This window comes from Eumetopias jubatus, unplaced genomic scaffold (assembly GCF_037043125.1).
Source record: "Eumetopias jubatus isolate StellerSeaLion01/CBP00866 unplaced genomic scaffold, mEumJub1_p1.0 scaffold_11, whole genome shotgun sequence".
NCBI lineage: Eukaryota > Metazoa > Chordata > Mammalia > Carnivora > Otariidae > Eumetopias > Eumetopias jubatus.
The window spans coordinates 40574321-40600326 of record NW_028274817.1 but is presented as its reverse complement, the minus strand read 5'-3'; the positions used below and the strand labels follow the sequence as shown (position 1 = coordinate 40600326).

The 26006-nt window shown below is 36.3% G+C and overlaps 1 protein-coding gene across 1 annotated transcript in view; it reads left to right on the top strand.

Moving 5' to 3' along the window:
* Positions 1–26006, top strand: part of IL1RAPL2 (interleukin 1 receptor accessory protein like 2) — a 629876-nt gene that overhangs the window by 587638 nt on the left and 16232 nt on the right. The window contains 2 exon segments of the mRNA XM_088028544.1: positions 14360–14505; positions 23705–23848. Coding sequence (XP_087884670.1) covers positions 14360–14505; positions 23705–23848 — 290 coding nt within the window.

The following is a 26006-nucleotide window of genomic DNA, read 5'->3' as shown; positions in this document are numbered from 1 at the left end:
TATAGGTTTGATCCTGGTCACAATCAGGCTTTAATAGGTACTTTAAAAATGACATTAAAAGAAAGAATTTAAGAGGTTTTTAAAAACATATTCCTGTTCTTGATATTCTCAATCATCATTCCTGGACAATGATTACTCATAATAATAACCCAGAGACTGTGCAAGATACCTAGACATCATAAGAGGGCTCAATTTTGTTTAAGGGACTATTTAGGATGAATAGTATTTGGAATTAGATATTTTATTTTATTTTGGGGGAATCAAATCAATCTCTTCACTTTATTTCATGCTAGATTTTTAAAATTTTCCAGCTTTGTTGAGGTATAAATATAAAAATTGTTTGTGTTTAAGATATACAACATAATATTTTGGTATATGTATATGTTACAAATCAAGTTAAACCATAATCAAGCTAATTAACTTATCCACCACCATACATACTTACCAGGTTTGTGTGTGTATGGTGAAAACACTTGATATTTACTCTCAGCAAATTTCAAGTATACAGTAAACTTATTACTAACTATAGTCATCATGCTGTATATTAGGTCCCTAGAACTTACTCCTTATATACCTGAATGACCAGCATCTCCTCATTTCTTCCTCCATCTCCGCGTAACCACCATTCTATTCTGTTACTATGAGTTTGGTATTTTGAGATTCCACATATAAATGGTATCATATCATATAGTATATTTCATTTTCTGACTTATTTTGCTTTGCATACTATTTTTCAGGTTCCCTTATGTTGTTGCAAATGGCAAAGTTTCCTTATTTTTTAAGACTGAATAATATTTTATTGTATATGTAAACGACATTTTTTAAAATCATTCCTCCATTGATGGACACAGGCTGTTTCCGTATCTTGGCTATTATTATACTGCTGCAATGAACATGAGAGTGAAAATATCTGAGATCTTTATTTTGTTTCCTTTGCATATATACCCAGAAGTGGGATTGCTGGGTCATATGGTAGTTTTATTTTTAATTTTTTGAGGAATATCTGGATTGATGTCCATAGCGGCTGCACCAATTTTATTCCAGCCGACAGTGTACAGGGTTCTTTTTATCCATATCCTGGCCAGCAATTTCATCTTTTGTCTTTCTGATAATAGCCATTCTAACAGGTGGGAGATGATATCTCATTTTGATTTTGATTTGCATTTCCCTAATGCTAGTGAAGTTGAGCAACTTTTTTTATACCCATTGGCCATTTATATGTCTTCTTTGGAGAAATATTTATTCAGGTCCTTTGCCCACTTTTAATAAGGTTATTTGTTTTGTTTTTATATTGAGTTGTAAGAGTTCCTTATATGTTTTGGGTTTTAACCCCTTATCAGATATATAGTTTGCAAATATTTTCTCCTATTCCCTAAGTTACCTTTCCACTCTCTTTTTTTTCCAGAGAGAGTGGGAGGGAAGGGAAAGAGGAGATGGAGAGAGAGAATCTTTTTTTCAAATATTCAAAATATATTTTAAAAACTTATACAATTCAATAACAAAAAAATACACAATAATCCTATTTAAAAATAGGCAGAGGATTTGAATGGACATTTCTCCAAAGAAGACATACTAATGGCCAAAGGGCACATTAAAAGATACTCAACATCACTAATCTTCAAGAAAAGGTAAATCAAAACCACAATGAGATATCACGTTACATCTCTAAGAATGGCTAGTATCAAAAAAACAAGAAATAACAAGTGTTGGTAGGCATGTGGAGAAAAGGAACCCTTGTACATTGTTGGTGGGAATGCAAACTGGTGCAGCCACTGTGAAAAACAGTATGGAGGTTCCTCAAAAAATTAAAAATAGAACTACCATATTATCCAGCAATTCCTACTGGGTATCTATCCAAGGAAAATAAAAACACTAATTCAAAAGGATATATGCACCTTCATGCTCATCACAGCATTATTAATAATAGCCAAGATACATAAACAACCTGTGTCCAACTTTGGGTGAATAAATATTTCTCAAACAATTATGCAATGCTAGGTACTGGTATTTAACTGTCACCTTTGACTAACATTCTTTAGGTGACTTTTATTATTAATTTAATTTTATTATGTTATGTTAATCACCATACATTACATCATTAGTTTTTTAAATAATTTTTATTGTTATGTTAATCACCATCCATCATTAGTTTTTGATGTAGTGTTCCATGATTCATTCTTTGTGCATAACACCCAGTGCTCCACGCAGAATGTGCCTTCTTTAATACCCATCACTGGGCTAACCCATCCCCCCCACCCCCCTCCCTAAGCAGGCTCCATGTCCAGTGCATAGCCCAATGTGGGGCTCCATCTCACAACCATAAGATCATGACCTGAGCTGAAATCAAGGGTCAGATACTTTTCCAACTGAGCCACCCAGGTGCCCCTTCCACTCTCTTTTTTGATAGAAACATAATTAACATACATTATATTAGTTTCATGTGTACAACCTAATGATTTTATATTTGTATATATTGCAAAGTGATCACCACGATAAGTCTAGTTACATTTGTCACCATACATACCGATTTTTTTCTTATAATGAGCAATTTTAAGATTTACTCTATTAGCAACTTTCAAATATATAACACAGTATTATTAACTATAGTTGCCATGCTGTACATTACATCCCCATCACTTATGTATTTTGTAATTGGAAATTTGTACCTTTTAATTCCCTTCACCCATTTTGCCCACCCTTCAACCCTCTGCCTCTCCACCAATTTGGTCTTTGTATCTATGAGCTTGTTTTTTTTTTCTTTTTTTAGATTCCACATATAAATGAGATGATATGTATTTTAGAAACTTTTTAGTTTGATGCACTTGTCTTTCTTTTTTGTTTGTTGTTTGTTTTGCTTTGCTTTCCTGTGCTTTTGTTATCTTATACAAAAGAAAATCATTGCCTAGACCAATGTCAAAAAGTTTTTCGCTATGTTTTCTTCTAGTAGTTTTATGGTTTCACATTTTATGTTTCTCTTTAATCCTTTTTGGATTGATTTTTGTATATGATGTGAGGTAAGGGTCCAATTTTATTCTTCTGTATGTGGATATAAAGTTTTTCCAATACTACCTACCAAAGAGACTATCCTTTCCCCATTGTGTATTTTTGACATGCTTTTTGAAGATCTGTTGACTATGGGTTGTGGATTTATTTCTCAGTGCCCTATACTGTTCTGTCTATATTTCTATTTTTATACTAATCCATACTGTTTTGGTTACTGTAGCTCTGTGATATAATTTGAAATCAGGACTTGTGATCCCTCCAGCTTTGCTCTTCCTGTTCAAGATTTTTTAGCTATTTGGAGTCTTTTGTGGTTCCATATATTTTAAGATATTTTTACTATTTTTATAAAAAACACCATTGGGATTTTGATAGGGGTTATGCTGAATCTATAGACCACTCTGGATGGTTTAAACATTTTAACAATATTAATTATTCCAATATATGAATACAGGATGTCTTTCCATTTATCTCTGTTTTTTTTAATTTCTTTCATCAGCATTTTATAATTTTCACTATACACATCATTCACCTCTTTGGTTAAGTTTATTCCTAAGTACTTTATTATTTTTGCTGCCAATGGATGGTATTATTTGCTTAATTTCCTTTTTGTGGCTTCTCTTTTTTTTTTGAACATTTTATGTGCTTTTATTTTCTCTTCCTTCTTAGCATATCAGTTGTACTCTTACAAAATTTAGTGGTAAGCCTACAGTTTGCAATATACACTTATAACTAATCTAAGTCCATTTTCAAATAATACTATACTGCTTCACATGTAGTGCAGGTACCTTAAAACAGTCATTAATTTCACTTATCCATAAACTACAATCACTAAATACATCGATGTTATTGTTTTCACATTTTTAACTTTATTAAAAATGATTCACAAATATAATTGTATATATTTAAAGTGTACAATGTGATTTGATATACATATATATTGTAGAATGATTATCAAGATCAAGATAATTAACACATCCATCAGCTCACACAGTTAACAGAATTAACTCTTTTTTTAAATGGAGTGAGAAAGTCTAAGATCTACTCTCAGCAACTTTCATGTATACAATACCATATTATTAACTAATAGTAACCATGCTGTATAATAGATCCTCTGAACTTATTTTTCATATAACTGCTATTTTCTATTATTTTGTTCTAAACAAAATGTGACATGTTAGATAAATCATGAATAGAAAAAAATAAAATATATTATCTTCATTTATTTCTTCTCTAACACTCCTTTCATTATATAGATCCAAATTTCTGACCTATATCATTTTGATTTTCTCTAAAGAAATTTTAACACTGCTTGCAAGACAGGTTTACTGGCAACAAGTTCCCTCAGTTTTTGCCTGAGAAACTCTATTTCTCCTTCACTTTTGATGAATAATTTAGATGGATACAGTATTTTAGGTTGGTGGTTGTTGTTTTCAACACTTCAACTATTTCACTCTACTTTCCTTGCTTGCATGGTTTCTAAAGATAAATCTCATGTATTTCCTATTGTTAATTTAATTTAATTTTATTATGTTATGTTAGTCACCATACATCATTAGTTTCTGATGTAGTGTTTCATGATTCATTGCTTTCATATAACAGCAAGTGCTCCATGCAGTACGTGCCCTCCTTAATACCAATCACCAGGCTAACCCATCCCCCCACCCCCTCACCTCTAAAATCCTCAGTTTGTTTCTCAAAGTCCATAGTCTCTCACGGTTCATCTCCCCTTCTGATTCCCATCCCCTTCATCTTTCCTTTCCTTCTCCTAATGTCCTCCGTGCTATTCCTTATGTTCCACAAATAAGTGAAACCATATGATAATTGACTTTCTCTGCTTGACTTATTTCACTTTGCATAATCTCCTCCAATCCCATCCATGTTGATGCAAAAGTTTGTTATTCATTCTCTCTGATGGCTGAGTAATACTCCATTGTATATATGGACCACATCTTCTTTATTAATTCATCTGTTGATGGGCACCTCGACTCTTTCAACAGTTTGGCTATTGTGGACATTGCTGCTATGAACATTGGGGTGCATATGGCCTTTCTTTTCACTACATCTGTGCCTTTGGGGTAAATACCCAGGAGTGCAATTCCTGGGTCATAGGGTAGCTCTATTTTTAATTTTTTGAGGAACTTCCACACTGTTTTCCAAAGTGGCTGTCCAACTTGCATTCCTACCAACAGTGTAAGAGGGTTCCCCTTTCTCCACAACCTCTCCAACATTTCTTGTTTTTTGCCTTGTCAATTTTTGCCATCCTAACTGGTGTAAGGTGGTATCCTCAATGTGGTTTTGATTTGAATTTCCCTGATGGCAAATGATGATGAACAATTTTTTCATGTGTCTGTTAGCCATTTGTATGTCTTCTTTGAGAAGTGTTTGTTCGTGTCTTCTGCCCATTTTTTGACTTGATTACTTGTTTTTTGGGTGTTGAGTTTGAGAAGTTCTTTATAAATCTTGGATAACAGCCCTTTGTCTGTAGTGTCATTTGCAAGTATCTTCTCCCATTCTGTGGGTTGCCTCTTTGTTTTGTTGACTGTTTCCTTCGCTGTGCAGAAGCTTTTTATTTTGATGAAGTTCCAAAAGTTCATTTTTGCTTTTGTTTCACTTGCCTTTGGAGATGTATCTTGAAAGAAGTTGCTGTGGCTGATGTCGAAGAGGTCATTGCCTATGTTCTCCTCTAGGATTTTGATGGATTCCTGTTTCACATTGAGGTCTTTCATCCATTTTGAGTTTATCTTTGTGTATGGTGTTAGAGAATAATCAAGTTTCATTCTTCTGCATGTGGCTATCCAATTTTCCCAGCACCATTTATTGAAGAGACTGTCTTTTTTCCATTGCATATTTTTTCTTGCCTTGTCAAAGATTATCTGACCATAGAGTTGAGGGTCCATATCTGGGCTCTCTATTCTGTTCCATTGATCTATATGTCTGTTTTTGTAACAGTACCATGCTGTCTTGGTGATCACTGTTTTGAAATTTGGCTTGAAATTGGGCAACGTGGTGCCCCCAGCTTTGTTTTTCCTTTTCAACATTTTCTTGGTGATTCGGGGTCTTTTCTGATTCCATACAAATTTTAGGATTGTTTGTTCCAGCACTTTGAAAAATGTCATTGGAATTTTGATCAGGATGGCTTTGAAGGTATAGATTGCTCTGGGTAGCATAGACATTTTAACAATGTTTATTCTTCCAAGACATGAGCATGGAATATTTTTCCATCTTTTTGTGTCTTCTTCAATTTCTTTCATGAGTGTTCTGTAGTCCCTAGATTATAGATCCTTTACATATTTGGTTAGGTTTATTCCGAGGTATCTTATGGTTTTTGGTGCTATTGTAAATGGAATCATTTCTTTAATTTTTCTTTCCACAGTTGCATTGTTAGTGTATAAGAAAGCAACTGATTTCTGTGCATTGATTTTGTATCATGCCACATTACTGAATTGCTGGATGAGTTCTAGTAATTTGGGGGTGGAGTCTTTGGGATTTTCCACATAAAGTAACATGTCATCCATGAAGAGAAGGAGTTTGACTTCTTCTTTGCCAGTGAATACCGTTTATTTCTTTTTCTTGTCTGATTGCTGTTGCTAGGACTTCTAGTACTATGTTGAACAATAGTGAAGAGAGTGGGCATCCTTGCCGTGTTCCTGATCTTAAGGGAAAGGCTCTCATCTTTTCCCCATTGAGGATGATATTCACTGTGGATTTTTCATAGATGGATTTTATGAATTTGAGGAATGTTCCCTCTAACCCTATACTCTAAAGTTTTAATCAGGAAAGGATGCTGTATTTTGTCAAATGCTTTTTCTGCATCAAATGAAAGGACCATAGGGTTCTTCTCTCTCCTCTTATTAATGTGTTCTATCACATTGATTGATTTGCGAATGTTGAACCACCCTTGCATCCCAGGGATAAATCCCACTTGGTCGTGGGGGATGATCCTTTTAATGTATTGTTAGATCCTATTAGCTAGGATTTTGTTGAGGATTTTCGAATCCATATTCATCAAGGATATCAGTCTGAAATTCTCCTTTTTGATAGGGTCTTTGCCTGGTTTGGGATTAAGGTAATGCTGGCCTCATAGACTGAATCTGGAAGCTTTCCTTCTCTTTCTATTTTTTGAAACAGCTTCAGTAGAATAGGTATTATTTCTTCTTTGAATGTTTGGTAGAATTCCCCAGGGAATCCATCAGGGCCTGGACTCTTGTTTTTTGGAGGTTTATTATCACTGCTTCAATCTCGTTACTGGTTATTGGCCTATTCAAGTTGTCAATTTCTTCCTGTTTCAGTCTTGGCAGCTTATAGGTTTCCAGGAAGGCATCCATTTCATTCAGATTGCTGAGTTTCTTGGCATATAGTTTTTGATAATAATTTTTAATAATTGTTTCTATTTCCTTGGTGTTAGTCGTGATCTCTCCCCTTTCATTCATAATTTTATTAATTTGGGTCCTTTCTCTTTTCTTTTGGATAAATCTGGCCAGTGGTTTATTGATATTATTAATTCTTTCAAAGAACCAGCTTCTAGTTTTGTTGATCTGATCTGTGTTTCTGGTTTCTAATTCATTGATCTCTGCTCTAATCTTAATTATTTCTCTTCTAATGCATGGCTTAGGCATCATTTGTTGCTTTTTCTCTAGTTCTTTAAGGTGTAGAGTTAGCTGGTGAATTTGGGATTTTTCTATTTTTTTGAGTGAGGCTTGGCTGGCTATGTATTTCCCCCTTAGGACCACCTTTGCAGGATCCCATAGGTTTTGGACCGATGTGTTTTCATTCTCATTGGTTTCCATGAATTGTTTAAGATCTTCTTTGATTTCTTGGTTGACCCAAACATTCTTGAGCAGAGTGGTCTTTAGCTTCCAAGTATTTGAATTTATTCCAAATTTTTTCTTGTGTTTGAGTTCCAATTTTAAAGCATTATGGTCTGAGAATATGCAGGGAATAATCTCAATGTTTTGGTATTAGTGAAGACCTGATTTGTGACCCAGTATGTGGTCTATTCTGGAGAAAGTTCCATGTGTGCTCGAGAAGAATGAGTATTCTGTTCTCTTAGGGTGGAATGTTCTGTATATATCTATGAGGTCCATCTGGTCCAATGTGTCATTCAAAGCTCTTGTTTCTTTGTTGATTTTCTGCTTAGATGATCTGTCTGTTGCTGAGAGCGGAGTATTGAGGTCTCTTACAATTAACGTATTGTTATCAATATGACTCTTCATTGTGGTTAATAATTGGCTTGTGTACATGGCTGCTTCCATGTTGGGGGCATAGATATTTACAATTGTTAGATCTTCTTGTTGGATAAACCCTTTAAGAATGATATAGTGTCCTTCTGTGTCTCTAACTACAGTCTTTAGTTTAAAATGTAATTTTTCTGATATAAGAATTGCTACCCCAGCTTTCTTTTGAGGTCCGCTGGCATGGAAGATGGATCTCCATCCCTTCACTTTCAGTCTGGATGTATCTTTAGGTTCAAAATGAGTCTCTTGCAGACAGCATATGGATGAGTCCTTTTTATTCAATCTTCAATAATGTGCTGTTTTATGGAAACATTTAGGCTGTTCACGTTGAGAGTGATTATTGAAAGATATAAATTTATTGTCATCATGTTGTCTGTGAAGACCTTGTTTTTATAGATCGTCCCTGTAAATTTCTGTTGTCTATCACTCTTGGGGTCTTTCTGCTTTTATAAAAACCCCCTTAATATTTCATTCAGGGCCAGGTTAGTGGTCACATATTCTTTCAGTTTCTGCTGGTCTTGGAAGCTCTGCATCTCTCCATCCATTGTAAATGACAGCCTTGCCAGATAAAGTATTCTTGGCTGCATGTTCTTCTTGTTTAGTACCCTGAATATGTCTTGCCAGACCTTTCTGGCTTGCAAGATCTCTATGGATAGGTCTGACATTATTCTGATGTTCTTCCCTCTGTACATAAGGAATCTCTTCCCCCTACCTGCCCTTAAGATGTTTTTGTTGTTTCTAAGATTTGTGAGTTTTACTATTACGTGCCAGGGTGTTGGCCTGTTTTCCTTGATCTTGGGAGGGGTCCTGTCTGTCTCAAGGACACGAATGTTTGTTTCATTCCCCAGATTAGGGAAGTTCTCAGCTGCAATTTGCTCAAATATATCTTCTAGTCCTCTCTTTCTCTCCACCCCCTCAGGGCCCCAATAATTCTGACATTGGAACGTTTCGTGCTATTACTTATTTCTCTGATTCTGTTTTCATGGATTTTGAGTTGTTTCTCCCTGGCCTCCTGTTTCCTTCTTTTCTATCAATTGGTCTTCTAGATCACTAATTCATTCTTCTGCCTCGCTTACCCTAGCTGTTAGATGATCTAGATTAGATTGGATCTCATTGATAGCATTTTTAAGTTCTGCCAGTTCAGCTTTCATTTTTGCCCTTAGAGACTCTGTAGTCATTAATTGATTTCTCCATTCTAGCTATTGTCTTTATAACTGCTACCCTGAAGTCCATTTCCGACATCTTGGTTATATCTGTATCCATTTGTAAATCTGTGGCAGAAGTCACAGTCTCTGATTCTTTCTTATTTTGGGGGTTCCTCCTCCTAGTCATTATGTTGAGGGGTTGTTGAGGGAATGTACAGAGTCCAAATTATTGACCACAATGCAAGCAAGATGCACCTGTTTTATAAGGACCTTAGGGTTGTCAGCCTCTTGTTCTCCCAGCCTGTCTTCTGGGGGAGGGGCCTGCCACACTGTTACTCAGGCACCCCTGTTTGGGCAGAGTTGCCCTGCCTCCTGTGGGTGGGGCTGGGCTCAGTGAAAACCAGTTTTTTGGGGCTTTTGTTCTCTGGTGGCTTTCTGCCTCTCTTCCGAGAGTCAGAGCAGAAGAGAATGTTTCCAACACTCTGCCTCAGAGCAGAGAGATTGCAGTCTCCACTTCAGTGAGCTCTCCCGGCCACATTATCTCCGTTTCTGTCTGTACTGCTATAAACTGCAGCGTCCTGGGTTGTGCGCCCCTCAGCAGCATTCCCAGTCCTCACTTCCAGATCGGGGCACGGGGACACATCTCTGCCCTTTGTGCTTCTAAAACTGCCAACCACCCCCAGTTTGCACACGCAGCCCTGCCACTCCAGGTTTCAGTCCCTAGGGCTGCCCTAAAGTCCTTTCCCCACCACTACCGGTCTGTGCCCTGTCCCCATCGTGGGAAGCTATCGCTCACCAGGGGTGTAAGATCCTCATGGCTCCCTCCCCCTTCCATTTATCTTCTGATATCTGCCCGCGGAATCCCTGCTCCCCGCTTCATACCTCAAAACCAGCTGCCTGCAATATTCTGTTTGTAGAGATCCAGATCTATCTTCTTACATGTCAGGCTGATTTCATGGGTGTTCAGAGTAGTCTGGTAGATATCCAGCTCAATTCCGGGTACCATTTGGAATAGTGTCCCTTACTCCTCTGCCATCTTTTTCTCCCAAATCTGATGTATTTCTTATTCGTGTTCTTGTATAGGTCATTTTATTTCCTCTGGATTATTCAAGATTTTCTCTTTGTTTTGATTTTCTGCAGTTAGAATATGATATATCAACGTGTACATTTTTTAGTATTAATTCTGCTTGGTATTCTCTTAGCTTCCTACAATCTGTGGTTTGGAGTCTTTAACTCTGGAAAATTTTCAGCTCTAATTAGATATTTCTAATTATTCCTTTCTTTCTTCTCATTTTGGTATTTCCATTACACGTGTCTTACCCTTTTTGTAATTATCCTTTGGGAGTTTCATATTTTATTCCATTTTTTCAGACCTTTTACTATTTACATTTTAGTTTAGGAGATTTCTATTGATGTATCTTCAAGATCACTAATTCTTTCTTCACCTCTATCCAGTCTACTGATGAGCCCATGAAAAGCATTTTTATTTCTATTACTGTTACTGTGTTTTTATTTCTATCATTTTCTTTTGATTTTTCTTAGAGTTTCCATCTCTCTGGTTACATTACCCATCTGTTGATATATATTGTTCACTTTTCCCATTGAATCCCTTAACATATTAAACACAGTTATTTTGCATTCCCAGTCTGATCATTCCAAAATCTCTGCCATATCTGAATATGATTCTGATGCATGTTTTGTCTCTTCAGACTGCGTTCTTTGGGTTTTTGTTTCTTTGGGGTTTTTTTTGTGGGGAGTTGTTGGTTTTTCTTTCTTTTTTTTCCTTTTTAACTTTTTTTTGGTAACTTTTTTTGTTTTTGAAAACCACATATTATGTATCAGGTAAGAGGAACTGAAGTAAATAGGCTTTTAGTGTGAGATTTTATGTTTGTGTTGTTAGGCTGGGTTTAGTGTTTGCTCTAGTTGTAGGTGTAAGAAGCTAAAATTTCCTATAATATACTTGTTTATGTCTCCACTGTTTTCTTTGTGTTTTCCTAGAGACTCCTTCTTAAATAGGGTCTGAGCTTTGCAGTTCTTTCAGCTGAAAGTCCTTGTTATCATACAGGAGCCTGATTGATGTGGTGGTAAGCATTCTATAATCCTATGATAAAGTCTCAGTCCTTTAGTGAGCCTGTGACTCTGAACTTTGACCCTCACAACTTCTCAGCTTTCTTCCTTTTTTTAAGTGAGACAGGAAAGTTTGAAGGGGCTGGAGTTGGGTATTGTATTTCCCTTCCCTCGGGAAGGTTGGGTTTGGTAAAATCCAAGTAGTTTAGGCTCTGATAAAAGAGTTTCCTTTCAGGGCAGGCCTTTGTTAAGAAGAAGGGAGTGCTCTGGGCTCATTTCAAGATAGTTGCTTTTCTTAATTCCCTGACAGAAACATAGGGAAACATTTCTGTGATCTTCACCCTAAGACCCTGGTAGTGCTCCTAGAAACAAACCTCTTGAAAATATGGGGTACCCCAAAGATTAGATCTAATGGAGTTTTCAAACTTTCTGGTTAGTGTGTAGTGGCCCTACAGTGACTTATCAGTTATAGTTTGTTTCTATCTGTACTGGTTCTTGCTTCTTTGTTTCTGCTCCCACTATACTGTGATTCTCAGTATTTGCGTGTCTGAAGTTTCTGGAGCAGGGGTTTACCCTGTGACCTCAACTCTCTGATGGATCTAATAATTGTTAATTTTAATTTTCTTCAGCTGTTTTTCTTATTGTAAGGATGAGAATGACAATTTCCAAGCTATTTTAGTATTAGTTTTTAAGAATAGGTCTTGAATAAATAAAATTTTTGAAGGTGGTAATTTCTGTCACCTGCACTTATTATTTTCTATTTTTTCTGGTATTTGCTGTTGCATATAATTTGCCTTCAGTGTTAATCCTTGGAATAAAATGCTTCTGAAGTTACTTGAAGTATCTCCCAGGATCCTCTCATTTGTTTCCTCCATTCCAAAGCCAGCCTCTTTAGTGTCTTTCTTTCACATATTCTGCAAAAACTCTCAGATATGTGTATCATTGGGAGGGTACAGAAACAGGGTTAGTTTTAAAAGCATGGCTATTTGGAATATAATCTGGGCTTCAGATTTCTGTGTGGGAGACTCAGATTCCAGGAACCCTCCTCCACCACCCCAAATTTAAGTCTTCTTTCTCTCAAAGGGGAACCAGAAGAGATTAAGCCAATCGAATTTTAAATATCAATAAATATCAATATAAATATTTTTGTAGGAGCCAAAATGTAAACAATCTACTTTTGATAATGAAATGTTGATGTTTATTAACATTGCTTTGCATGTATACAATGCTATTTAATTTTTAAATTAACCCATTTTACCCTCACGACAAAGTTGAGTAGGGTAGGTATTTTTCCCAACTTAAAGCTGAGTTAAATTAAGGCACCATTGACGTAATGACTTTGTAAGGGTCAAGCTTAAACTTGTAAATTGGAGGCCTGTACTTAGAATCCATTTTTCTCTGAGCATAGTTGTCTTTTCCAACTTTCTGCTAAATGCCGGTAAATCAGAGGGTTCTTTTCTGCATTTATAACCAGGTGTCCAAAAAGGATATGAGAATTAACTCCAGTGCTCCAGTTTTCTATTTTGCAAATACATGTATTTGAGAACCTCACCCCAGGGGCCCCTGGGTGGCTCAGTCAGTTAAGCATCCAACTGGATTCCGGGTCCTGGGATAGAGCCCTGAGTCAGACTCCATCCTCAGCGGGGAGTCTGTTTGGGGATTCTCACTCTCCCTCTTCCTTTGCCCCTCCCCCTGCTCTCTCTCTCAAATAAAATAAATCTTAAAAAAAGAACCTCACCGCAGAACTTAAAGGCATGATTGCCACCACGTAGATTTGCAATTTACTTTTTCCCTGGTCAAAAGCAGGAGACAGGGTGCCTGGATAGGTCATTCAGTTAAGTGTCTGCCTTGGGCCCAGGTCATGGTCTCAGGGTCCTGGGATCCAGCCCTGAGTTGGGCTTCCTGCTCAGTGGGGAGTCTGCTCCTCCCTCTCCTTCTGCCCTCCCCCCGTGCCCCGCTCATGCTCTCTCTTGCTCTCTCACTCTCTTTCTTTCTCAAATAAATAAAATCCTTTTTTAAAAAAAGCAGGAAACAGAAAAGTCAGCAGGGTACCCACTTTCACCTCACTCAGGAGGCAGCTGGCCATTGGTGAGACTATCTCTCTGAAGAAACAGGAAACACACTTCTTAGGAAAGGTTTCTGGCAACTCAGTTCCTCTGTAAAGAATACCTATTCCTTGCCATTCAAGGCCCTCTACAACTTCACTTGAGAAAGCAAAAAGCAGGACTGTGAGAAAATGTCACATAGGGGAGGGTTTTCCCTGTGAGGGGAGAAAGGAGAAAGACAAATGGGGAACAGCATCTGGAAAAGGCAGGGCCATGGCAGTGGGCTAGCATCATTGGCAGGTTAGAGCACAGAACACGTGCTTGCATTAGACAAATGCAAGAGGAAAGTAAAGGTCAGACTTCTTATGGATATTTGGGGATGGAAGGCCACTAAACACTTTCAGTTTACTTTTTATAAGATAACCATTTTCAGGGCTCATTTCTTTACCTTCTTACCCCCTGTTGTCAAAACTCTAACTTCTAACACAAACACTACACCTATCAATTTTTTCCCTTCATGGCATGGTGCAAAAATCTAATTTGTTTTCATAAATTCAGCTTAGAACATAGAGCCCAATGTTTCCTCCTTTTTGCCACACAAATCATGTTGGCTTCATTTATCAAAGCCTACTGGCATGGTAATATTTCTTTTTGCTGAGTGAATTCCTCACTTCTTTCCTTTTCCATTTGATCTTCACATCAAGAGTCACTTTTTGTGTTTTCATGTTGAAGGTTCCATACATACCACCGAGTTAAGATTCTCCACGCCCACTGGAGACCTTATGAGCTACATACTGCAAGTTTTGCATGGCTGCTCTCTCCCCAAGTCAAACCAATTCAACCAAGAATACTGTCTTTATTTCAGGCTCCTCAAAGAGCATCTTGGAGAAAAAGAAGTTGAATTGGCACTCATCTTTGATTCAGTGGTGGAGGCTGACCTGGCAAATTATACCTGCCATGTAGAAAACCGAAATGGACGGAAACATGCCAGTGTTCTGCTACGTAAAAAGGGTATTTATTTTTATAACTATTGCTATGGTTTGTTTAGCTACCAAGTAACTATTGAAGTTAAATATACTTTCTGGCCTTATTTTATCATTTAGCATGAACTTCTATTAAACATTTTGTCTTTTTAAGGAAAAAATATCTCTTTTGTTATGGTTATTAGCATAAAATGCCTGTAATCTTCTATCCATTAGGAAGTAGATAAATAAAATGAAATATTGTTATGTGTTAAATTCAGTGAGATAAAATGTACCTTGGTTATAAGTGTTACGTAAAATTTGATAGGTATTGACATTCAAATTTTTCTCTGTACTTCACCATCTTATATTGCTTAAATGAGAAACTAGGGATTTTATTATTGGAAAAGAAACAAAGCCACTTTTTTTATTCCTGGACTAAAATATAAATAAAAATAATGAAGAGATATCATAATATTCTTGTAATTGTTATAATAAAGATTATAAACAATATTTCATGATATGACCTGGTGCTGTTAAGGGGCCTCTGACAGGTGCATATCCTTTAAAATATTTTGGCATTTATGGAAATCCCTCTCTAAATTTGGTTCCAGATAGGGTGGATATTGTATATAATGGACAAAGAAAAGAAACTAAATTACAGATAAAGGAGATAAAAGCAAATATAGGAACAACAATCCCAACAGCTGGAGCAGCTTCTGAGATTGGCTCTTAACCCTGCCACAACTCTTGATTACTGCAAAAAGCTAAATATTTCTGTATGTGTGCAATTGGCAAAGGTTTTTGTAACAGAACAAATGTTCTCAATCAGTGTTCTTGTTGTCTAGGCTATAGAGCAATAGAACAGATTCAGTCAACAAGGTTACTAGTTGTACCTCTTAACCAAGATGGAATTTCTATTTTCCAGCCAACCCTAATACTTGACCTTGACTAGCAAGCAGTTCTAGGGGAAGCAGAAAAATGTCATTATTCTGAAAATAATGCTTTTATCTCTCTAGTACCATTTCTTACTCAGCTGGATTTGATTCCATCTTAAAATAATGGAGTTTTTAAATATAAAGGAGTCTAATATGGAAAGTTAAATCAGGAGACCCTGGTTGAAGAGATCCTGGTTTGGCCACTGATTCAACTACTTGGTTCAGCAGGACTAACTTACCTGATGAAGCATCCTGAACCTCAGTTTTCTTATCTGTAAAACATGGATAATGATATCTACATTATAGAGACACTTTGAGGTTCAAATGATAATGATATAGTGTGAAATATGTCACTCTCAGTGTTTGCTATTATGCAGAACTTGAATAACTTCTCCTGTGCACCAGGCAACCACATAGTCCACCTACATAATGGGCAGACATTGATCATGTCCAGATACCTTATGGCAAAGATCACTTTGTTCCTGCTCATTCTAGTCTTATTTTAGGCTTAGAGATCATCCAAGCCAGAGTCTGCAGCACCTCTGTATCCTCAGCAACTTGGGCAATGTCTGACCACTAATAGGTACTTAGAACCCATCTGGTTAATGAATGAATGTTATCTTTTATTATTGAAGATTATGTATAGCAAGTATTGTGCTAAGTACTGGGAAATAGAGTGATGAATAAGATAGACATCCCCAAGCCTGTGTGGGGCTTCAGAGTAGAGAGAGTGCAAAGAAAGACAAACATTAAACATGAAGCAAAAATTTGTGCAACAAATACATACTGTTACAACTATGAGGAAAAATAATGGTGGTAGTAGGTTTCCTATCATTCAGTCAGCAGAGATAGGAATAGCCTTGAGTTTAAAAATAAATCCATTTCTCTTTAATAAGGAAAGCAACTACTAGCAGCCCTTAAAATTTCTAATAATCTGACAGTATAAACCAAAGCACACTGTATAACTGCCATCTCCCATGGCTTCTGCAAGGAAACATATCTAAAGCATAAATAACTGAGAATATTAATTCTCATCTTTCTCATCTCCAAATATTAGAGTTCCCCAGGGTTCTGGTCCCCTCACTTACTCCCTAGATGATTTCATTCCATCTCCAACTCACAGGCTTACTTACATATATGCTGACAACTTCCAAATTTATATCTGCAGCCCACCTGATTTTCTTGCCTAAACTCCAGTGTTACATTCCTAACGGCCTATTCAACAACTACTCAAAAACTCCACTAGTAGACCTATTTAGTAGGCATATCAAGCTTCCCTTGTCCCAAACAAGAATTCTGATTTCTCTTCCCTGTAAACCTGATCCTCCAGTTGCCTCCTCCATCTCCATCACCATCCTTCCAGTTGCTCAGGCCAAAATCCTGGGACTCAGTCTAGTCCACCAGCAGATCCAATGGCTCTACATTCAAGACATGTCCAGATTCTGATGACTTTCCCCAACTTCACTGTTACCACCCTAGTCTGAGCCACAAACATCAATTGCTTGGCTCACTGCAATGGCCTCCTAACTGGTCTCCCTGCTTCTTCCTTGTCCCCATATAGTCACAGTCCCCCATCACAGTAGCCAGAATGATCCTTTTAATATGTAAGTCAGATCATATTCCTCTAATCAGAACCCTCCAATTATAGAACCCTCTCTGTTACACTCAGAATGAAATCCCAAATCTATCCATGACCTACAATGCATGATATAATCTTTTCTGATTTCTGATCTCATTTTCTACTACATTCTGCCTATCTGTTTCAAACATCACACACACTAGCTTCCTTTCTATTTCTTGTGCTCACCAAGCACAGTCCTGGCTGATGGTCTTTGCACTTGCTATTTCCTGAGCCTGGAACACTCTTCCCCCTGCTGTTCTCATGACTCACTCGCTCTTCATATAGGTCTTGGCTTAAATATTACCTACTTAATAGCTTTTCCTGGACACACTATATAAAATAATACTACCCATCACTTTCTTTGTTTTTGTTTTTTGTTTTCTTTTGTTTAGAATTTTAGAAATTGTAGTACAGTTTAAATCAGTGTGCCAGGTCCATTTCACCTCCTTCACTGCCAGATCTGGGGGAAGGGACTGCTTCAGTTTCTCTGCCTTCTCTTTGTGATGACCAGATAAATCAAGGTATCTGCACTTCCTTTGTTTAAAATTTTTTAGCTTTATTGAGGTAAAATTGACAAAAAAGTTGTAAGATATTTAAAGTATACAACGTGATGATTTGATATACATATACATTGTGAGAAGATACCCCTTTTGAATTAATTAACACATCCATTACCACACATATTTACCTTCATCTTCTTCTAATTCTTCTTCTTCTTCTTCTTCTTCTTCTTCTTCTTCTTCTTCTTCTTCTTCTTCTTCTTCTTCTTCATCGTCATTGTCGTCTTCTTCTTCTTCTTTCTTTTTCTTCTTTTTTTTTTTTGGTGAGAACATGTAAATTCTGCCCTCTTAGCAAATTTCAATTATACAATACAATGTTATCAACTACAGTCACCATGTTATACATTAGATTCTCAGATCTTGGGCGCCTGGGTGGCTCAGTTGGTTAAGCGACTACCTTTGGCTCAGGTCATGATCCTGGAGTTCTGGGATCGAGTCCCGCATCAGGCTCCCTGCTCAGCAGGGAGTCTGCTTCTCCCTCTGACCCTCCCCCCTCTCATGTGCTCTCTCTCTCTCATTCTCTCTCTCAAATAAAATAAATAAAATCTTTAAAAAAATAGATTCTCAGATCTTATTCATCTTACAACTGAAAGTTTGCACCCTTTTACCAATTTCTCCCTATTTTCTCCCAGCCCCTGACAACCATTTTCCTACTCATTTTTTCTATGACTTCAGGTATTTTTTTTTAGATAAAGATAAACATAGAAGTGATACCATGCAGTATAATATTTGTCTTTCTCTCTGTGGCTTACTTTACTTAGCATAATGCCCTCCAGTTTCATCCATGTTTTAGTAAATGACAGGATTTCCTTCTTTTTCAAAGTGAAATATTATTCAATTATATATATGTATGACATATTTTCTTGATCTAATCATTCACTGATGAACTAACCATCACTTTCTTTTTCTTTTTTTCTCTTGCTTGGCTTTATTTCTGTTTATTGTATTTATTACTATTTGATATCTTATTACATATTTATTTTCTTTTTTTACTTATTTAAATCCAATCACCCAGCATATAGTACATCATTAGTTTCTGATGAAGTGTTCAATGATTCATCAGTTGCATATAACACCCAGTGCTCATCACATCATGTACCCTCCTTAATGCCCATCACGGAAGTGGGTTGGGGGGTGGGGTATTTATTTTTTTATCTCCCCTGCCTCACTACAATATAAACTTCATGAGAACAGGGACTTTTCCTACCTTATTTACTGCTGTATCCCTAGGGCAGACAACATAGTAGGTGTTCAAAAATATTTGTTGGTTGAAAATGCTCCTCCTAGAGGGCCAGAGCAATAGGAAGGAGATAGATAACAGGGATTGGTAAAAAAAGGATTTATCTGTGATTTTTATCTTGACTAGTGTCTGCCCTGGGCTATCTAAATGCATTTCTCTTTTTAAAGAAATTCATTTTCCAGATTGGGGGTTGAAAACTTAAATATCTCAGGGGCCAGGCAGATAGTGAATTTTTTTTTTAAAGAGGCTGGATATTAGGAAAAAAAACACAGACTAGAGAAAACATGTCTCATCTTAAAGGGGTAATCACTACTCTTTCCTAGGAGATTATTGCTATGCTTGCTGAAATGTAAACCCAGGGATAAGAGAATTTCTGAATTTTCAAGTTAAGTTGAAAGACTAGGTATGCAATCTTTTGGTTTTTAAATATTAGTATTCACTTTTTGGAAATATTATATAGAACAATAAAACCTTTTGGGAGGCATGGTATACCAGTGTGCACTCTCTGTTTAGGTAGCAGTTAAATTTTTTCACTGTGCTTTGCAAAATAATACAGTTCATCTTCGCTTATTCCATTTTCCTTGGGAGCTCTCAACAATATGGTAGAGCTCCAGAAAAGAGTGAGAAGCTTTATGGCTCTGCTCCAATATTTTTAATCAGACTGAGCTCTGGCTTGTCTTGCAAAACTTCAGATGTTTCCTTTGGAGTTGAACATTTCAAACTTTATCACAGCATACCCTGGCCTCAGTGGCTGCAGTGTTTCCACCTGGAATATGAGTATGGCTTTTTTTATGGAACAATAAATTCCTGATGAGCTGTAAGTCAAACATTGAAAATGCCCTAAGTGATAATTACAGAGAAGAAACATTTGATGAATCCTTTCATACAGTGAAAAGGCCTTTCATAAGATGAAAACTCATGTCTAATATACCCAGTTAACAGGGTCAGGCTTTCTCAGAGCAAAACGACCCTTACCTATGCATCTTTTACCTGTGCCTACCACTTGCTCACTCCCTAATGAACTATTATCAACAATTACAACTAATATTTTAGTAAGAAGTCTATCCTATTTGTGTGTGTGTGTGTGTGTGTGTGTGTGTGTGTGAACCAAGACTGAATTTATGCTAAGGAAATTCTGGTAATTGTTTCTTCTCTGCCATACTGCCTTTCCCACAAACAAATCTTATCACTGAATCTCTCTGTTCATTCCAAGTGCTACTGCCCCATGCTGAACCCCAATCTCCATAGGAAACCCTCAGGTGGGATCACTTAACCTGCTTCCCAACTTATGAGCTAGCTCAAAACATTTCCAGTCTTCCCTCTCTCTAGTCCCTTGGCTTCAACTGCTATTTGTCCCATTCTATAATGTCTGATCTTCATGTTCAAAGTGAAGAAATAGTTGGGTTCAAACTAAGAAGGTTAAAAAGAACTACACTTGTACTTTTAGTGCCTACAAAAAGTTACAATCCCATAAATATTTGCTGTTCTAGATATAGCTATCCTTGTGATGTGTATATAAGACACAGTCCCAATAAAATGACTTTTGCCTTCTCAGGAAATAGAAGTATAGATCCTACTGAGATGGAAAATGGCAATTGAAAACAGAAGACAAAAGAAAAGCCAGGTGTAATCTGGGTGATGGCAATTCTGCTCTCTGATTACAGGATGCATGTTTCCCTTTTAATGTCTCTGCCTGGGCTGAATGAAAGAATACTGTTTGAGTCTCAGGGAGTAGGTACACAGTTTTCAATGTAAACAGCCATCATTAGGTAATGTCTTTCAAAGACATTTTTATAAAATGGACCCCCAAACCACAAAGGTATTTTTCACACCATGATTTTCTTCCATATATTTACTTCTGAAAAAAGGTGTCTGCTACTTGGGAGCACAAATTGTTCCTACTGCTGAAGTTTTCCATCTACCTAATAGCAACTCTACTCTGTAAATAGCATAGAAATTGCTGAAAAAAATTCCCATTTGGTGAATTTGAAAGCAGTTGAAGTCTATTCTGACCAGAGAGAGAGACAGAGAGAGAAATATATAGAAAGAGAAAGAGTCCAAAATATTTACAACATAAAATGAACATTTTATAGCAGGAAAAACATGTTGAATCAAGTCAATCAATGTCCTAAGATCAAAGAGAAGTCAGTTTCTAGAGTAACAAAAAAAAAAAATCATTGCTCTGTCAATTTAACACTGGCTGTTAAGAATGCATAAATGATGTAAGATGCTGAGAAAACAAGCAAAGATTTTGATATTGTAGCCCCACACAGGTCTCATAAGCAAGCCTGCCTTACCACCCATATAGAGGTATGCAGTGGCTCCTGGGGAGCTACTTTCTATATAGAGGGCAGGAAGCAGATCTAATGTATGATAGGATTTTTTTACCTGGTGGCTCAATTTTCTTTTTTTTTTTAAAGATTTTATTTATTTATTTAAGAGAGAGAATGAGATAGAGAGAGCATAAGAGGGGGGAAGGTCAGAGGGAGAAGCAGACTCCCTGCTCAGCAGGGACCTGATGCGGGACTTGATCCCCGGACTCCAGGATCATGACCTCAGCCGAAGGCAGTAGCTTAACCAACTGAGCCACCCAGGCACCGTGTGGCTCAATTTTCAAAATGACTACTTCTCACTGCAGGCAGGACAGAGATAGATTCGTTTCCTATCCCTACTCATTATGGGTCTGCTCATGATATTCTTTATTAATATATTTTGTCCCTCACAGCAGCCCCACTCCCTTCCTTTCTCCATCATTCCCCCTCTCTCCTTATTCAAAAAGAGTGACATTTATTTATGCTTCTTATATTTCCACTCAGTGGCTTTTCTGATTGGCCATGCTGTCTCTGGCTTCTACCATCTCTTCTCTTACTCTACCTCCTTTCCAAGACCAAATTCCCTCTCTCCCCATGAAACCTAAAACTTTTCTTCATATGCTGGACTCCAGGGGGCCCCTCTTTTCTCTTTGGTACAGCTACAGAATTCTTCAGTATCCTTTAATGAAGTGCCTGAGACCCACTCAGTCCTTTCATTCTGCCTGGTAAATTGTAGTTTAGGTTATTTCCTTGTAATTAAAAGGGCAGAGGAGCCAAAATTTACTGCAAGTTACATATTCTCATGAAGCATTACCAACAGTTCTATGGAGCAAAAGGGAGAAGCAAAAGGAAACCTGAAGGCTGAAGCTTATAAAACTGTCATGTAACAAAAAGAGTCTTGAATTTGAAATTAGAATATCTAGGCTCAAGTCCAATCTTGGCCACTTCTTAGGTGTATGACCTTGAGTAAGTGAATTAAACTACTGAGTCTCAGATTCTTCATCTATAAATTTGCCCTATAGGATTCTTGCCCTAAAGGTTTACTTAAAGAATAGATTAATAGACTGGTTGAAAATTTTATGTATCATATATATTACTTGTAGTATCTATTATATATATGTAGCAGTATATTATATATACTATGCAGTATATGTATAGTAAAAATTATATGTAGTATATATTATATATGTTTATCTTTTTCCTTAATCTTAATTGTCATATTAAGCCTGACTACTTTCTCTTAAGCAATAAGCCTATGTGGAGACAGGGATATCCCCAGGGAAAGGTTGACAATCTGGTTGTTAAGAACCTTCAGGAGTGGCAGTCTGTCATGGTCAGAAATTTGATTTTGACAGTGCCCCAGAATTAACCTATCCAGGGAGGCTGATTGATGTCAACCAAACTCATAAACAACTGATATGCAAACTAGAATGTCACCCTCTTTTCCAGTTTCTAGCTACATGGTAAGCAGAACTGGCAATAAAAAAAAAAAAAAGTCAGTTAGTAATTATGGAATTCGATTAAGGGGAGGTTAGCTAATCTTTTAGGCAATTTTATCTATGTTATGTTAAGATGAATGAATATCCCTATTTCACAGGGGAAAATATGTCTCTGGTCTGGTGTCTTTCAGATTCAGCATTTCTCTTCTAGACATTGCTGAATTCACATTCTAAATTCTCTTCTGACTTCCCATTTCTCTAAATTCCATGGTACTATCCACTTTTTTTGATGATACCCCTTAGATTTGTTAAGATCACTAATTAAGCTACAAGTAAGTCACATTCTCTGAGCCTAGGATACATTTTGTCTCCTTCCATTATGTGTTGATTTAATTGTTCCAGCTATTAGAGTTCTAGAGGTGCCCCACTGGAGCAGCTTAGGGCTACTATCAGGTAGCGTAGTGTTGGCTGAATAGTCCAAATTATTAGCCTGGGTTTCTCATTCAATTTTAGCCCCACTGGGCATATTATATTATATACATATAATAGTCATTTATTCAAATAAGTAGGGAAAATGGATAAGCTAATTTTCCCAGGTTACCTTCTATTGGATTATTTTCCTAGGGTTAAATGAAACGGTTAAATCTTGCAAGCTCATTCAATTTTATTTGATTCTGAGAATAATTTTATGATGCTGTTCTCATGTAGAAGAATAGGGCCTGTGGCCTGAGAAGTACTAGATGGTAATCTTACTAAGTCAATAAGATAATCTACCAAAACAACAAAATATTGGCCCTAGACTCAGAAAAAGACAGTTCTAACAGTTCCCTGAGATACACTTAAAATAAAAGTATATATGTAAGATCTAGATGTGTTCAGAACAAATTGGTAGTGACTATTCCTTTTCAAATAGACATCACTTTCAACAGGAAAAGTATTCCAGTCTTTAGAAAAGAGTTAATTTTATGAAAATTTGATTTACACAAATGTGTCGAGAACAAAGCTACTTACTGCATTAAGCAAGAATCTTTTGGAAAGAAAAGCAGAAAGGGCTGTGCATCTTACAGACTAGAAATATGGAAAGATCCCAAGTGTTGCTGATTTAATTACCCTTTCCTGTTTATTCTGTTGGTTCCAGATTTAATCTACAAAATTGAACTTGCAGGAGGCCTGGGAGCAATCTTCCTCCTCCTTGTACTGCTTGTGGTCATCTACAAATGCTACAATATTGAGTTGATGCTCTTCTACCGACAGCATTTTGGAAGTGATGAAACTACCAATGGTAAGCTGTCTCCTATTCAAATTCAATTAAAAGGCATGAATTTGTGATTATGTAGGAGAATATCCCTATCCTTAGGAGATACATGATGAAATATTTAGAGTTACAGGGCTATGACTAAAGCAAATTACCCCTCAAAATGTTCAGGAAAAATTATGTATTTATCAAGAAAGAGACAAAGGGGAGAAAATATTAACAATAGGAGAATCTGGGTAAAGGATATATGGATGTTCTTGGAAACTATTTTATTTTTGTAATGTTTGACATTATTTACAATTAAACAATTTAACAAGGAGACATGAGTTGATCAGGAACTAAAACAATTGCTGTCAAAAGCCTCCCCTTACTAAGAAATAAGTTAAGAATCAATTCCATTATTTTCCTCCAGAAAATTCAAATTTAGGTACAGATCATTTTTTTTAAAATTTTTTTATTATGTTATGTTAATCACCATACATCATTAGTTTTTGATGTAGTGTTCCATGATTCATTGTTTGGTACAGATCATTTTCAGCTATTCCTGGCCTTGAAAAAATAAATCATTTAGGAAACAGATTAAAAGCTATGAAGATTCTCTTTTTTAAAACTCACAGTGTATCTGGATCCACATATTTTGGATGACTGTAGAACCAGTCTCAGAAATGACTTTAAAGGATAGAAATTCAGAATGTAGTTTATAATGTTCTTATGTTTGCCATCTAGGGCCCTTGGAAATCTTTTGAATGAAATATCAATAAAGCCTTGTATTGAGCCTTGTTTCTTTGAACATTCTAAAATGATTTAATTTTTCAAGAGAATAAATTACCATATATCAAATCAATACCAATAAGAAATCATGACATGTAACTCGATATGCATAAAGTCATCACCCACAAACTACTGTAACTCTTGGAAATATATGTGTGCAATGCCTTAGGTAAACCAAGATTAAAAAGAAGTCCATTTCTAAGTCATTAAAAAGTCAGATTTGGATTCTACTTTTCATTATATTGAAATAATGAAGGTTAGAGCTTTTGTTTTTCTAAGATCATGGTCTTACCTCAAAGGAGAAGGATTCATGATTTTGTTTATTTTTATAGTGGTAGAAGAAGGGCAGAGTGGTGACTGTAAAACAAGTTTTGAGGAATCTTCGATATTGGTCCTATGTTTTCTATTATGTAAATAATGATATGAGTGGATTATAATTGACTTTTATATTTTCATAGTCAATTAGAGAAATGCTGTTTGATGAGTATACATGTGCATGCTCTTTATCAAAGCAGTATATTTACCTAATTATTATAGCATCCCATTTAAAAGTACTACAGACCCTTATTCAGACATAGTTTCAAAATGAGAGATTAAAGCCTGTTCTAACCATAATGATGTGCTCCAACAATATATATGAAAGTGTGGTCAATCAGTTTTTTATATACAGGAATTAATACAGAAAAATATGACTTCTTACCTGCACATGTAAAATAACTAGATGAAATGTGCTACTGAGGAAAAAATCACTGATTCCCAGGTGCCAACAAGTGGCTAAATTATCCAATTGGTAATGTAAGATGCATTGTCTAAATGAAAGAACCTGAAAGGGAGGCTCCTGTGATTAATTTGTTTTGAGTCATGAATATAAGCAATTTGTCAATACTCTCTGTAAGTGATGATACAATTTATTAAGTTAATCTGCAGTAATTAATTATATTCATCACCCATACCAAATAATCCAGATTAACTGATCAATTGTAGTACATATTTGTAAGATTAAATTCATGCTAGCATCATAGGACATTTCAGGGATAAAATATTCCACTTTGCTTCTACATCTCCAGTGTGGTCCATGTGGTCAAAGATGACAAATAATCTAGAGCATTTTTATTAGAGAATTGTATGTATTGATTCCAAACCAATTGTTTTAGGGAGAAAATGTAATGTGGAGGGAAGGGACTTCAAGGGTTTTCATTAGGAAGGAGAATTCAAATATTTTTTTATTCCTACATGGAAACTTAGACCTTAAATCCACAACCTGTACTAGCTGAATGGAAACTAAATGTCAGCAGGTATGTGGTGAGGATGAATAAATGAATATTAAAGCTCTTTTAGAAATACTCAGTTTCATGATGCCAAATACCAGCTAAATAACTTCTGAATTTTTCATTTCTTTGTTTAAATACTTAGG